Source organism: Mixophyes fleayi, chromosome 7, assembly GCF_038048845.1.
Source record: "Mixophyes fleayi isolate aMixFle1 chromosome 7, aMixFle1.hap1, whole genome shotgun sequence".
Taxonomy (NCBI): Eukaryota; Metazoa; Chordata; class Amphibia; order Anura; family Limnodynastidae; genus Mixophyes; species Mixophyes fleayi.
In genome coordinates this window covers 23,229,513-23,244,340 of record NC_134408.1, presented here as the reverse complement: position 1 = coordinate 23,244,340, position 14,828 = coordinate 23,229,513, and the positions used below count along the sequence as shown (strand labels likewise).

General features: G+C 43.3%; 1 protein-coding gene and 1 long non-coding RNA gene across 3 annotated transcripts in view; one reads left to right on the top strand and one right to left on the bottom strand.

The window, feature by feature from the left end:
• LOC142097489 (uncharacterized) overlaps positions 1-14,828 on the top strand; it is a 398,805-nt gene that overhangs the window by 236,302 nt on the left and 147,675 nt on the right. The gene's annotated exons all lie outside the window — the stretch shown is intronic.
• AQP8 (aquaporin 8) overlaps positions 8,708-14,828 on the bottom strand; it is a 44,090-nt gene continuing 37,969 nt past the window's right edge. For both annotated transcript variants that reach the window (XM_075179346.1, XM_075179347.1), the window contains 4 exons: positions 12,488-12,614; positions 11,609-11,823; positions 9,986-10,120; positions 8,708-9,842 (listed from right to left, as the gene is read on the bottom strand). In XM_075179346.1, coding sequence (XP_075035447.1) covers positions 9,800-9,842; positions 9,986-10,120; positions 11,609-11,823; positions 12,488-12,614 — 520 coding nt within the window. In that variant the 3' untranslated portion in view covers positions 8,708-9,799. The remainder of the gene's footprint in view (positions 9,843-9,985; positions 10,121-11,608; positions 11,824-12,487; positions 12,615-14,828) is intronic.

Sequence of the window (14,828 nt, the reverse complement as noted above, 5' to 3'; positions counted from 1 at the left end):
TTCTACAATGATCATTCAGACTGCTCAGGTGTTATGAGTCAGGTGGTTCTAAGGCTACATCCACATTGACACTTTTTCCGGGTGTGCTGGGAGCTTCGGAGCATGATGGAGTGGCAAAAATGATGCATCATTCAATTTAGACACAAACGTAGTCGTAAGCTATTTCTGGATGGAATAAAATATTGGGAGCGTTTTGTTTTTTAAGGAAATTAAACTGACTTATTGCACACTTATTTGTATTTAAGTAATTAGTCACATGGTTGAATCGTATAAGTGAAAATCATTCTTGCAATTTAAAGTTGCTACATGAAAAAACAGTCAGTATTTTACTTATGTGCAAAACAGAATACTAATTTGCACCCCTTGCATTGTAACATGGTTTTGTCCAGGAGACTGAAATAAGAAGTTTCCTAAGTTAAGATCCTTAATGAATCAGGCCCCAGGTCCCACCGCTCACTCTCAATGTGAGAATTTAAATTCATATGTGTTGTGTAGCGTTCCCTATATAGAACTGTGTGATTCCTAGGTATAAAAAGGTCTTCAAGAGATATTACCTGGCAAATCCATGGACGTATCCTGACAGCTTTTATGATAATTAGGCCAATGGTATTCCGTTCATGTATATGGTTGATATGTAATATCAGCAAGCAGCCCCATTCCACAGAAATATAAGACCGATTTCAGGTACATTATGGACTGCTAAAATAGGGATATATTATGCTCCCCTACAACTAATAAATGAAAAGTGGGATGCAATTAGGGTGTGACCACGTGTTAGAAACGTGAAGAATTGTTCTTCTGCAATCACCAAAGACATTTTGCTGATATATATCAACTTCTAGATGGTCTGCTGCCATTTTTCTAATGATTTTCTACTTGTGTTAAGTAATTGATGTCAAGGTGCTCTTGTCACAGCCAAACTTCATTCCTTCCTAGATCCCCTACATCTAGCCGTCCAATCAGGTGTCACGTACAGGGGCAGGCTGGGCTGGGGGCAGCTGTCCCCAGAGCCATCCCATGGTGAGCTATCTTGGGCTGGGCCACTGGGCCACCTCCATATTAAAATAGGTTGCTGAATCCTGTCTTGCCCTCCAGGATAAAATTTGCCAGCCCTCCCCTGACCACGTACAAATATACACAGTACACTGCTTAGACGCCTACGTGGCCTCAGTCACCCAATACATAATGCTGTGATCCTGACCTCCATGCTGTTTTACCTTAGTACAGTAACCAGGAGCTGGCTGGCAAATTTAAGCCTGGGAAAGCGGGACCTGGCTCAGCAGCCTATTAGGGAAATTTTAAAGGACTAAGAATGCAGGTGGCCCAATGACCCAGCCCAAGGTAGCCCACTAAGGGACCGGCCTGGGGTGCAGACGCCCCCCAGCCCTGCCTGCCCCTGCTCTGGCAGTAACCTGGGCTGAGCTATCACACTTTCCTTCAATTTATTCAGCACAGGTAACTGCAATAATAAATGGTAAGTTTGACATTGTGTACCAGGCGTGTTGGAGGGTCTGTCGATGTTGTTTAATCCGCACACACCCCATGCTAGCTGCTTCAATAAAGACGGCGGGCTCAGTGTGCCAGCACCTATAGCTGGCTGCAGTAGACTGTGTGGAATCCTGGAGATGGCCTTTACCAGTACTACATAGATGGGTGTGGGGAGGTTGTTCAAAACTGCATAAACCCTTTCATCCCCACTTTTAAAACACAGTTCAGAGTTGTCTCACATTGACACTAGCCTAAGGGCCATGACACACAGGGGTTTTACAGCTTAAGTTTCCATACGTGGAAAGGTAACTGCATTTCCCATTCAGTGTAATGTCATGGGCAGGGGCATAAATAGACACCTGTGGGCCCCATTGTAAGATTTCTGAAGGGGCCACAGAGTTTCTAGTAACACCCTCCCCTCACCTTGCCAGCCTCCTGACTGTACACCGCACTTCCTGTTAAGAACAGCAGGGGGCACTAGAGATTAATTTCCCTCTGAGCAGAACCTAGTTTTACTGCCCTACAGTGCTGGCTGGCAGGAACAGCATTCTGGAGCTTCAAATTCCTTGCGAAGAGGGGCGGGGTCTTGGAGCGGCAAGTATGGGGCCCTGCAGCTGAAGGGCCCTTCCAACCCCCTCAACGGCCGAGCCCAACAACAGCAGCTACCCCGCTAACTATGAACATAGTCTTAGAAGTGTTAAATACTTTTATAACAATAGTACAGCGCTATGGAATATGTTAGCACTATATAACTAATTGTTAATACTGTGGTTTTCTAAATCACCTGTAGATATTCAGCATTTAACATCTGCTTTCTCATTGTTATCTATTTATTCTATTGCTTGTTCCTATGTGATACAGTGAATATACTTTACAACGAGCAGGGACATACAGAGATTAAACAGTCCTATCTGATGCTTCTGTAAAGGGTATGAGTGAATCTCTAAATTGAAATGAAACCAGCTTTCAATAAGTAACTGTAAAATCTGACTTTTGTGGTCTTTTGAAAATTTGGTCAACATCCATTACCGTGTTCTCTATATGCTTCTTAGTAGAGGACAATTAGTCGTAATTGACATCCGGTGAGAGCAGCAATCAGCTGAATAAAGCTCAATCTTGACTTACCACAGACACTTAGGGGCCGATTCAATTTTGCCGTGAATAACGCAGCGTTAACAGTATTACCGTTAATACGGTAATTTTAACCTGGATTTCTTCTTGCGTCTCAGGGAGCTGCGAGCAAAAATCCAGCGTTGAAATGACCGTATTAAGGGTAATCATGCGCAGTTTTACCGTATTAACGGTGAAACTGCTAACGCTGCGTTATTCACGGCTGAATTCAATCGCCCCCTTAGGTGGAGAGTCAATTGCTGGCGATGTGGTGCGCGGACATTGCGCCTCGCACAATGCCTAAATTACGGTACAAATCTCCACTCATTTACCCGTGTGAGGAAAAATTAGCAAGTATTTCAGTCAAATCTCCGCCGCGAAGTGTCTCATGCTAGTTCCTTACACCTCGCGGCTAATTGAATCTCCCCCTTAGTGATACCATGCATATAAAGCTTAATGATGATTTTTTTTTTAATGTTATCGCTTAATTCGCCCCAGGTTTGTGCCCATGCCGCCCGATCAGCTTTCTTAATATACTGGCATTGCTTTGTGTATTCATTGAAACTTCTCTAGGGGGTGTTAGACCAGCAGGAACTGGTAGCTGGGGATTGGAGATATTCATTGATGCATTTATCGCATTTAATTACAATCCTGCACATTACAGCAGCTATTGTTTTGCACCTTCCTTAGGTACCTTTGTAGTACCCTTCAGATTTCATCTTGTGCAGCAGCCAAGCTCTTTATCTGCAGAGCATCTTGTCAGCATTTCACTCCCCGCTCAGAAAACACATTAGCTGGATTGCTTTGCTTCTCACATTTGATAGAATTGAATTTCTTTTATGAGTGTCTGTATTCAGAAGATGTCCTCCGCCTGCACGGCACTTAGAGTAATGCGCTGGCTGCTCTACGGAAGGCTGCAGTGAGCCAGAGGCAAGGAGCAGAGGAGGGAGACAGGTTAACTGCACAATAACTTGTGTGTATGTGTGTCCTCTTATGTGACCTGTATTACTGAGTGCTGGGTATCACTCTCAGACCGCTGCAGCTGCAAGACTGAGCAGAGCATTAACTGTTCACCAGAGAGAGAGGTTCTATTTAACCCCCTTTCCAATTTCACCATCAAGTTAATGAGCTGTGGAGAGCAGAGGCGTAGTGCTGAGTGCTGAGTGCTGAGGGAATTATAGCAATGCTGCATTGAGCACTTTTTTATCTATGCTGGTTGCATGTTATCATCACCATTTATTTATATAGCGCCACTGATTCCGCAGCGCTGTACAGAGAACTCATTCACATCAGTCCCTGTCCCATTGGAGCTTACAGTCTAAATTCCCTAACACACACACACACACACACACAGACCGAGAGAGAGAGATAGAGAGAGACTATGGTCAATTTGATAGCAGCCAATTAACCTACCAGTATGTTTTTGGAGTGTGGGAGGAAACCGGAGCACCCGGAGGAAACCCACTAAAACACAGGGAGAACAAACAAACTCCACACAGAGAAGGCCATGGTCGGGAATTCATCATCATCATCATCATCATCATTTATTTATATAGCGCCAACATATTCCGTAGCGCTTTACAATTGGGGACAAACATAGTAAACTAATAAACAAACTGGGTAAAACAGATAAAGAGGTGAGAAGGCCCTGCTCGCAAACTTACAATCTATGGGACAATGGGAGTTCGACACATGAGGCTAAGTCTACATATTGCAGCCCAGCCAGGCTGTAAAGGTAAAAGTGACTTATAATCTAAATGACCCTGTCACACAACAATGTTGGTCAAGGGGTAGTTGTCTTGTGTGAAATTGTGTGGTGGTAATATGGTAATGTAGTGAGATTAAGAGGGTGGTTGAGGAATATTATAAGCTTGTCTGAAGAGGTGGGTTTTCAGAAAACGCTTGAAAGTTTGTAGACCAGAGGAGAGTTTTATTGTGCGAGGGAGAGAATTCCATAGAGTGGGTGCAGCCCGAAAAAAGTCCTGTAACCGGGAATGGGAGGATGTAATGAGGGAATTTAACTCATGACCCCAGAGCTGTGATGCAGAAGTGCTAACCACTAAGCCACCATGCTGCCCCATATGAGTGTTGAGATGCTCACGTAAGTTGAGCGTTTTCCTCTTTAGATCTGTGTGGTAAGTACAGCCCTGCTTATATCTACCTTCTGCCCTTGAACAGGCCTGCCCTAGGCATGTGCCTCTATGGACTTACCTAGTATGCACCGGCCTAGTCTCCTGCCCCCTGAACAGAGTTGCACCAGGCATTTGCCTCCATAGATCTATATGGTAAGTACAGCCCTTGGGGTAGAATAACTAAAACATCTAAAAAGGAAAAGTGGAGGTGTTGCCCTTAGCAACCAATCACATTCTAGCAGTCATGTTCTAGAATGTACTAGATAAATGGTAGCTCGAATCCGATCGGTTGCTATGGGCAACAACTCCAATTTTTTTAAGAAGCTTTAATAAATCTACTCCCTGGACTAATTTCCTCTATATCCTGAACAGAACTGCCACAGAAATGTGTAATTATATTATTTTATGGTCACAGTGAATGCTTTATACTGTATCACCTCTGTGCTTAAAAAAAATGTATACTGTTGTCTTGGGGATGGTCTCCTGGCCCAGTGGTGGCCCATATAATATTTTTTAGGAGCCTTACAAGTGGCCTCTGATCCCACAAGTTGCCTGTTTGTGGAGAGGCATCAGTATGACAGTATAATTATATCACATAACCAGCGTCAAGTGACCACACGGGCCAAGCATGCCTGGGTAATCAAGCTGGAGGGACGACCCACCATCCAATCATAGATTACCTCGCTAAATGCTATCGTTTCCCATTGGAGAATTTAGTCCATGCTCCACTCCTACCCATACCACACCCAGATCACCCAAACCCAGCCTGGCACAGCCTATCCCGACAGGCCCACTAACTGTGTGGTCACCAAATACTGGAACTGTGTGCAGCTTTGTACGCAGACTGTGGGAATGCACTGTGCTCACACTGTCACATCACAGACACCAGGGAGAGGGGTCAATTACCATAAACAGGAGGAAGTATGTGACCCCTTTGAAGGATGCATACAAGCCTCAGCGGTCTGTTGTTCATAACTGCCCTAACCATTATTATTATTATCGTTTATTTGTTAGGCGCCACAAGGTATCCGCAGCGCTGTACATGGTGATCATACACTGCTGATCATATTTCCCCTCTGTCCCCTGAACAGGGCTGCCACATGGACCCTCAATGTACATTGTAAGTGCACCCCCTGAGTGGAGCTGACAACCACTGAGCCTTAATTTATGGTCAATATCTATCTGAGTCAGTTTATTAAATAGATGTCCTGGAGGTGTAGGTGATCTCAGCCCCGTCCTGCGTTATTAGGGAGGGAGAGCCCCTGCTCCTTTTCTGATCAGATGTGGAACTCACTCTTAGAGGTTTAAGATAAAAAATACACTGTGATGATGATATTTTGTGGTTCCATGTAACATGAAAGATCAAGAAAAACAACAAAAGTGAATGTTATTAAAAAAAAGTAAAAATATATTTATTTTCAGATTTGTGCAAATAAAGTCTGTGTTCTGTGAGGTGTAACTGTTCATAGATATACAGAGATTCTGTCACCACTGAATAAATCCTGGATTCTCTGGTTTTGCTAGGGCACCCTCTGCTGGTGATATTTTGAAAGACAGCCACCTGATTACATTCATGGTCAACTCCACAGTACAGTTCTTGGCTGTACCTGGTGGCTAAGTGGCAAGTGGAGGATGTGTCCCAGCTGTTCTGGATGTCAGCCTCTAGTCACGGTCAGGAAATGTACGGCTGCACAATGTCTTGGTATGCCAACTTCTGCCGTACCCAGTAGACGGCTCCTACCATTTGATTTGTGGATGGCGCTGGCCATTCACCAATCGGAGTGTTGGGCGGTCACTTATATGCTTATTGGTGAATGGCTGGAAATATCCACTAGTCAGAGTGCTGGGAACTGTTTACTGGGTATGACAGGTCCTGATGTAACCAAACTTCTCCAGACTGCTGGGAGACAGTATGTGACTGCAGGAAGCATAAGTAATTTGGGTCGCCAGCAGAGATACATACATGCAGAATTTGAACAAAATAAGCCCCACCTGAATCCGTCCAAATTCTGTCCCAGTTTTCCCCAAAGTCCTGCATTTGGGCATAGCTCCACCAATTTCAATGTAAGCACTTCTAGTGGCCTGCTATCTGGGCCAGTTGGGAGGTATGGTAAAGCCACCAGGGATTTAGGATGATCTGCATTATGAAGCCACCAGAAATTTAAGCAGTCTGTACTGTTACACCCCCAGAGACACCAGATAATTAGGGTGTCTGCATTGCAAGATATTAGTCTATGGGCAGCGCGGTGGCTAAGTGGTTAGCACTTCTGCCTCACAGCACTGGGGTCATGAGTTCATTTCCCAACCATGGCCTTATCTGTGTGAAGTTTGTATGTTCTCCCCGTGTTTGCGTGGGTTTCCTCCAGGTGCTCCAGTTTCCTCCCACACTCCAAAAACATACTAGTAGGTAAATTGGCTGCTTAATTGAGTGCTATCAAATTGACCCTAGTCTGTGTGTGTCTGTCTATCCAAGTGTTAGGAAATTTAGACTGTAAGCTCCAATGGGGCAGGGACTGATGTGAATGAGTTCTCTGTACAGCGCTGTGGAATTAGTGGTGCTATATAAATGATGATGATGATTAGTGGCCTCCATAACAGGCTTGGCATTGAATAGTAGGCATTGTGCTTTGTGTAGTGGTCATTAAAATGTTCTTTGTATTGTATTGCATTTTTTTTATTAAGATGCTCTCAGTATTGTATATCTGTGATTAAGATGTTCTCTATATTCTATATGGGATACCAGAATGCTCTTTGTACTGTATATAACTCACTAGAATAGTACCTGGATTGAAAAATGAAAAATGTACTTCACTAAAGCTTTTTGATAAAACAATGCTTCATACACATTAATTGCTCATATAAAACCACACGCGGATTAGACTAACCACGTCCACGCGGTTTTCATTACTCCCATTTTTCTGTTGCGGCAGGCGGGCAGACGAGCCTGGAACACTTGCGTGCGTTTGCTAATAGTTGACCATTTGTAATTAGGGCGCCTAGACATCAGGGATGAAATCAAGTGAAACGGTTTGGTATATTCAAGCCTGTGTGTTAATGAAATGGGCAAATGGTCTATGGTTAATTATTTCTGTCCAGCATATTATCTGTCCGATCCCTTTGCTGACAGCTGCCTTTAAAAGGCAGGAGCTTCTTTGTCTTGCATCATTCTGGGCAATTCAGAAGTCGGAACATTAGGCTTGGCTTGACGGAATGTTTCCTTTAGTTTGAGGAATCCAGAAACTGGGTTGTAGTCAGTGATGAAGCCTAAAGTCTAACTAGAAAATAACTGACAGAACTGGTGTTTTGCCTTTCCAGATTTTTTGACCTATCTCAGCACCCTTTTCCCCATTCTCTGTGACTTTAGCTGTTCTACAAATGGAGACAGGAATTCTGCAGTACAATGTATTTAGTCTGTCTTTCTTTCTCGTTGTGAACTACAAGTCCCAGCATGCTTTGCCAATATATAGCAGCTTATTGTAGAAGGGTATGCTGGGAATTGTAGTTTCACAACACCTGGAGTGTCACACTGTTCTATGACATACTTGCCAACATGGGTAAGATGTTTCCCGGGAGGTCCGGGGTGCAGGTGGGTGTGTGGGGGCGGGGCTCAAAGAATAGCGTCATTAGTTCCGCCCCCAAAACGGACATCACTACTCTGGTCCACTAAAAACAGGGGAGGGGCCACAATGGCACAGCCATGACGCCCCCTCCATTTACTTTACACAGCCGGCCAGGATCGGGGAGAATTGCCTGCTCTCCCAGGAGTCCAGGAGGACTCCCAGAAATTCGGGAGTCTCCCGGACATTCCGGGAGAGTAGGCCACTATGTTCTATAAAAGTGGAAGAATCTGCCCTGTGAGCATTTTGGCGCCTTACAAATCATCAACACTAACAATAATAGTCTGAAAATGTTCTTAGAAATGTCTTTGATGGAACAAAAAAGCCATTTTACACCATGTTCTATTAAAATGTCTTTATTTAGGTTAAGTAAAAAGTCCCTTTTTTTTTTCTGTTTTAGTCCTTAAAACATAATTTTTTTTCCTTTTGTTTCTTATAGTTGTTTTCTATTCTTTTCAATGAGGATGATTTCCAACTTTATTTTAACATTAAACGTTGATTCAGTTGAAAAACGTAAATAACAATTATATAATGTGTATGCAGTAAACATGGCATTTATTGGAGCGTTAACTAGACCACACCCACTTTCTACTCATTAGCGACACGAAGAGAAGAAAGCGGCAGGAAAAATGGTGGAGAGCATGGAGTACAGAGAATGATAATCCTAGTGACATTTCCATTCCTATTCTTTTGTGTAATACGCCTCAAACTGTACACAGGCTACATACACAACTACTATGCTGTACAGCCCTCAATCTAGCAAATTGTGCCATGGATCTGATGGGAGCTAATATGTACACACTAATACGCGACTTATCCAAGTCTCACCGCGTGAAAAATAAGTCAGTGTCGTCATCGTAATGTCTTGTGACAATATAATTTAACCTTCGTGATCACGACCTCTGCAAGTGTTACTCAACGCTGAGGTCGTGAGGAGTTAAAAAGGAGCATTAATTCCTGAGGAGTCTGAGGGTAATGAAAAATATAGAACCACACAGTGGTTGAATGACTTGGAAAAGCTGCGTTATTGATACCACTATGAGCAATACCCCTGCCAAGTGGTGGGCAGTTTATTGCATTGCTGTACTTGGCTCAGTGGGTAAAGCAGGCTTAGAATCCTTACAGACTAAAGCAAAGTGATCTCAAACAAAACCGAGTTTTATCAGAGTCCCTAAAATTGGACATTGTAGCTAAGAGTCTTCCCTAGTCCTGTTAATGGCCCTGTGACGGCAGAAGTGTGTTTGTCTCGTCCATATTAAAGTTGGACTCCTGGCTTAGTGGACGAGCTTGGTTGAGAGGGTAGTCTTCTCTCCAGGTCCCAGTGGCCATTTGGGAAAGTTCATGAGTTGGATTCCAGGTTTCAAGTTTTGTGGAGGTTACTGGAGAACTAGAGGTCTTTGCTGGAGACCAAGACTGAGCCCAGAAGACGGGAGGAAGACTCTTTGCATGGCGTCATTTCAAAAAGAGGCGGATTTTTTGGTCTCCGAGCAGCAACCTTCGGGAAAGATAAGAGCAAGAGTTACTTGGTGCACTGAGTCACGGATAGAACTTGAATGATGATTGGATACGATGCACATGACTCTGCAAAGGATACAGCGCAATACATTTTGTACTAGTAGGATAAAAATGTAATCTTACCTTATAATTCCACCAACTAACAGCCCACCGACCATGGGGCCAACCCAGTATATCCAGTGAAAGCCCCAGTAATTTGTCACCACAGCTGGACCGAAGGCCCTGGCGGGATTCATACAGGCTCCAGAAATGGCTCCTCTGTAACACAGAAGCAGGACAATATGACACCCGCCTGAATGCAGAAAGCAGGTTTATTGAGAAGCGAAAACAAATTTAATTGTGCCATTATTTTTCTAAGGCAATAAGAGATGATTGATGCATTTTCTGGTACACAGTCTCTTACAGGAAAGTCCTCATAGAATTGCTTATTGATTCTAGAGAAAATACATAGAAATGCACTTTGCAAGACATTCTACCAGACAAAAACAATCAGTTTTAATTTTGTTGGTTGATGAATTATTGTCTATGGAGAGACTTTAGTGTATAGGTTTTCATAAGCAGATATGGCTGGAGTGTCGTAGTTCACAACTTATCACAAGAAGAATAAGTGTATCAAATGGATCGGTGGTTCACGATTACCAACATTCCGACACAGAGGAGTACTACACTTGATTTCCGAATGTGGGAAAAAAACGATTGTAATATTAGCCGACTTACCACCAAACCGACGCTGTAGATCTCCGATGGCAGCAGGATGGTGACTGGAAGTTATTCCGACTAGTCAGGTGTCCGTCAGTATATTTTCACGTCATCGCGACCTGTATCAATTTTAATTTAAAGCGGCAATGTCAGGACCTTGCAGGTTAAGTGTTTAAACACTTAACCCGACATTTCCGCTTTATATTAAAAGCGATACAGGTCGCAATGACGTGAAAATCAAGGTGTCTCTGCCGACGCTCCAGAGACACCTTGCGACAAATTAAATCTACCCCTTAATATGTTCTCAATGTGCACAGATAACCCTAGGTCTTTTTATCTATACCCTGTGCTATCAAAACTGCTAAATATCCACTTTGGTATTACCCATTGAAGTACAAATGTCCCTTTAACACAGTGGAGGCAGCCATGAGATTCATGAGAAAGCATCCTATCAATTCAATTGGAGACAGGGGGGTATATTTACTAAACTGCGGGTTTGAATAAGTGGAGATGTTACCTGTAGCAACCAATCAGATTCTAGTTATCATTTATTTAGTACATTCTACAAAATGACAGCTAGAATCTGATAGGTTGCTATAGGCAACTTCTCCACAGTTTTCAAACCTGCAGCTTAGTAATTATACCCCCAGGGACATCATTTAAGAATAAGACATTGTTATATTCTCATGAATATAAGTGCAGACCACAAAATGGTTCACGTTACTGGTTCGCATACCTCCTAGCAGTTACCCAGATAAAATCAGGACACATTAAGCCCCGCCCCTGATCCGCACATGGCAAATCCCCAAGGCACACAGAATATACCCTAATCCGCCAAACCACACTCCCTTTCCCCACAAGCCTCACACCTTCTGAGGCGTGGCTGTCCCACTGCAATCGGGACGCTGGGAGGTATGGGTTCTCAGTGGATTGACAGGCTGAATTTTGGCTAAACCCACAAAATGACTCCCTCCACTATGCATGCAGGCAAAATGTACACATTTAACATGTCAATTGTGACAGAGAATATTTAGCTCTTTCCCTCACCCTGCCATAATATCCACTGCCACTGTGAAGCCTATGCAGAAAGGGGCCAGGGGGGTGCTGGTCTTCTTGTTGATGGCTCCCATGCAGACGGCAAGCACCAAAAAGAACGTCATTAATATTTCAGCCCCTATGGCTCGTGGAACTTGAGCGTCAGTGGACACCGTTGTGAATGCAGCTCCATTCGTTCTCACATAATCTGCTTCCATTGTTAGAGCCTAAAAAACAAAAAACATGGGTAAGTGCACCAAACCAGCTTTATGACTTTTGTATATTTTTAAAATGTAGTCCTTGTGAGAGACCTGCAGCCTGCAGAGACAGCACAGCTTGGTGTGCAATGATTGCAGCAGAAAACTACATCTACCATCTGCCTTTCACCTGTGACATCATCACCAAGTCGCCTCTAATTTGGTTGGCCCAGCTGGAGGCCGCAATTCTACCTGCAGCTACAATCTGATTGGTTGCTATAGGCAACATCTCCCCTTTCAAACCTGCAGTTTAGTAAATATACCCCCTGGTGAAGTTTTAAAGATGACTTTTTTCGGGGGGGCCTTCCGGCCCCACAGTCCCCTGCAAGAACATTGTTCTCTCTGAATTACAAGTAATGGGACTTTATACCTCTCCCACCAGCTGAGATAGGCCTTTTATCTGTTATCTATAAAAAGAAAAGATGGTGCAGGTTCTAGAAGGCAACTAATAATGAGCCGGTCATGTCTCTGAGCGGCCACCACATTACTCTTACCATCTGCAAGTTGTCTCTATGAATGATCACGGAACTCCTCAATGATCTCTGACATCCTTACAATCTACACTAGGGGATATATTATCCGTAATATTACTTAATACTTTACCTAACACCCAGTGTTGCGTTATTAAGGTTACCTTGGCCAATCCTGCTCCGATCATCCCCCCGCACAGCTGGCAGATCCAGTAGGGCACAACCAAGATAATGTTCAGTCCTCCAATTATGCAGGCGCCAAGAGACACTGCAGGGTTAAAGTGCCCACCGCTGAAACAACAAATATAGATTATTAGCCCATTACAGGTGACATGGGACATCTTGCAGGAGATGTATAACTGCAGAACAAGTTCTTCCTACATAAAACACAAACTTGTAATATTCACAAATACATATTTGGTTTTGCTTGAATCTGAGATGTATTCAGTGTATTTTATTGCAGTAGCTGTAATACAAAAACAATGGTCATCGTGTCTAAAGCTGGGTACACACTACAGAATTTTCTACCAACTTTTTATGCCGATCGATTTTACATGCGATCGATGGTCCGATCGCTCGGTCCGTGGACTGCATACACACTAGCCTTGTTTTAGACGATAAGGGGAAGAGCGGACGTCCCTTTAGCGACTTTTTACAGCCATGTTGTCGTGAGCAATGATTGCAATTTCGTACACATTGGTCAGAAGTTTATACACACTACACAACGGAAATGAGATTGTAACGAAAATATTTAACGGTACGACCAACCAAATGAGGCGACAATCATCCATTTGGGAAGACTTTCGACCATCGTGTCACTACACACACTGACCCGACTTTTGAACGAGCGGTCGTATGCCGGCTGGTTGAGTAGATTATTGGACGAAAACAGTGTACTGTGTACCCAGCTTTACATGTCTTTATCCAAGATCCCTTAATCAGACAAGGTTTATTTTGGGGAATAACGCACGTCAACCTCTTTTATGATTTGGATTGCTCACATCATGGAGCAGCATGTGGTTTGGTGAGGAAGCGGTTTAGACCTTCTTGAGTTTAGTGGTGACACTGTTGTTGTTGCTGTAGATGTAGGACGGTGCCACCAAGTAGCCGATTGTGTAGAATGGCAAAATGTGAGCACAAGTTTACATTTCAGAATTGAGAGAATGATGGAGAAGTGAAGAAACCAATGAGGATGAACACAAGAAGTAGAATTAGAGAAGGACAGAAGTGAGACAGTAGAAGTAGCAGAACAATGGTAACTTAAAAACGGACAAAAAAAGTGGAGGCCAAAGAGAGGGCAATTCAGACAGACAATTGAGAGGAAGAAATGGCGGAACAATGGACAACTGTGGGATAGAGAGGCATGAGCAGGGAAGAACTATATACTATATTTGAAGGAATAGAGGAGAGGTAGAGGATAGAGTTGGGTATGGGCAGATATATGAGGATAGGATGGTGTGAAATTGAAGGATAGAAGGTGTGCAAGAGAAGGTAAAGATGTAGTGAGGACATAATAAATATAGTAAGAAAGAATAGACAATTGTGTGAGGGAAGAAATAATGGGGACAAGAACAATGGATGATTGAGTTAAGGCAAATAAAGTGAGAAAACAATAAATTCTTGAGGATCAGTGATTGTAAAAAGAAAGCAAAACCAGAAGAAACCAAAGAGGAAACAGGTTGGTAATAGGAAGTAAATTATTTCAGTTGTGAATAAAAAAAAAAGGATTTGAGAAAAGGAGACTATAGGGGAAGAGGGTGGAAGACACAAAAGAATCGAGGTAACACTGGAGACAAGACTGAGGGTTGTAGATGGGACTGTGAACATGTACAGCGGTGATTGGATCCAGGGAGAAGAGGATTGGTGGAGACGTGGCCATACAGAATTGGGCAAAACGTAAGTGGAATTATGAATTTCAGGACAGGTAGAGGGACTAAGTCAACTGCAAAAATCCTTTCGTTCATTTCAGGACAATTAAACTAATGGAGGACATTGCATTCCGTTGAGTGTGCCTGATGTCTGCAGTTGACACTCCACATAACGCTCTCTTGCCTTTTATACCTCAGCAACTCTGTCAGGGTTATCCGAGTTTATTTCATGCTGGTGCAAAGTTACTGACTAGATACAAAGTTGTGTTAATGTAAAGACAATATTGCTGCTTCTTATCTGAAACAGGACATATAGTCATAACAATTTGCTTTTTCTGCTCTTAAATGCCAGTTAATGGTTACAGCAGATGTAATAACCTGCTCTGTACATACAGCCACACCCCGGTTACATAGAATCCCAACTGCATTCAAAATGGGGTCACTAATTATTCTATTCCGCCTGTGCAGAGGTCCTCCAGGGGCGCTTCCCAAAGAAGTCTCAGACCATTATTCCCGCTCACTGAATACCCGATAAAATAAGAGTTCAAACTAGGGTTAGATATGTTTCTGGATGATACCCCAATAACCCCAGTCTGTACCCCAATAACCCCAGTCTGTACCCCAATAACCCCAGTCT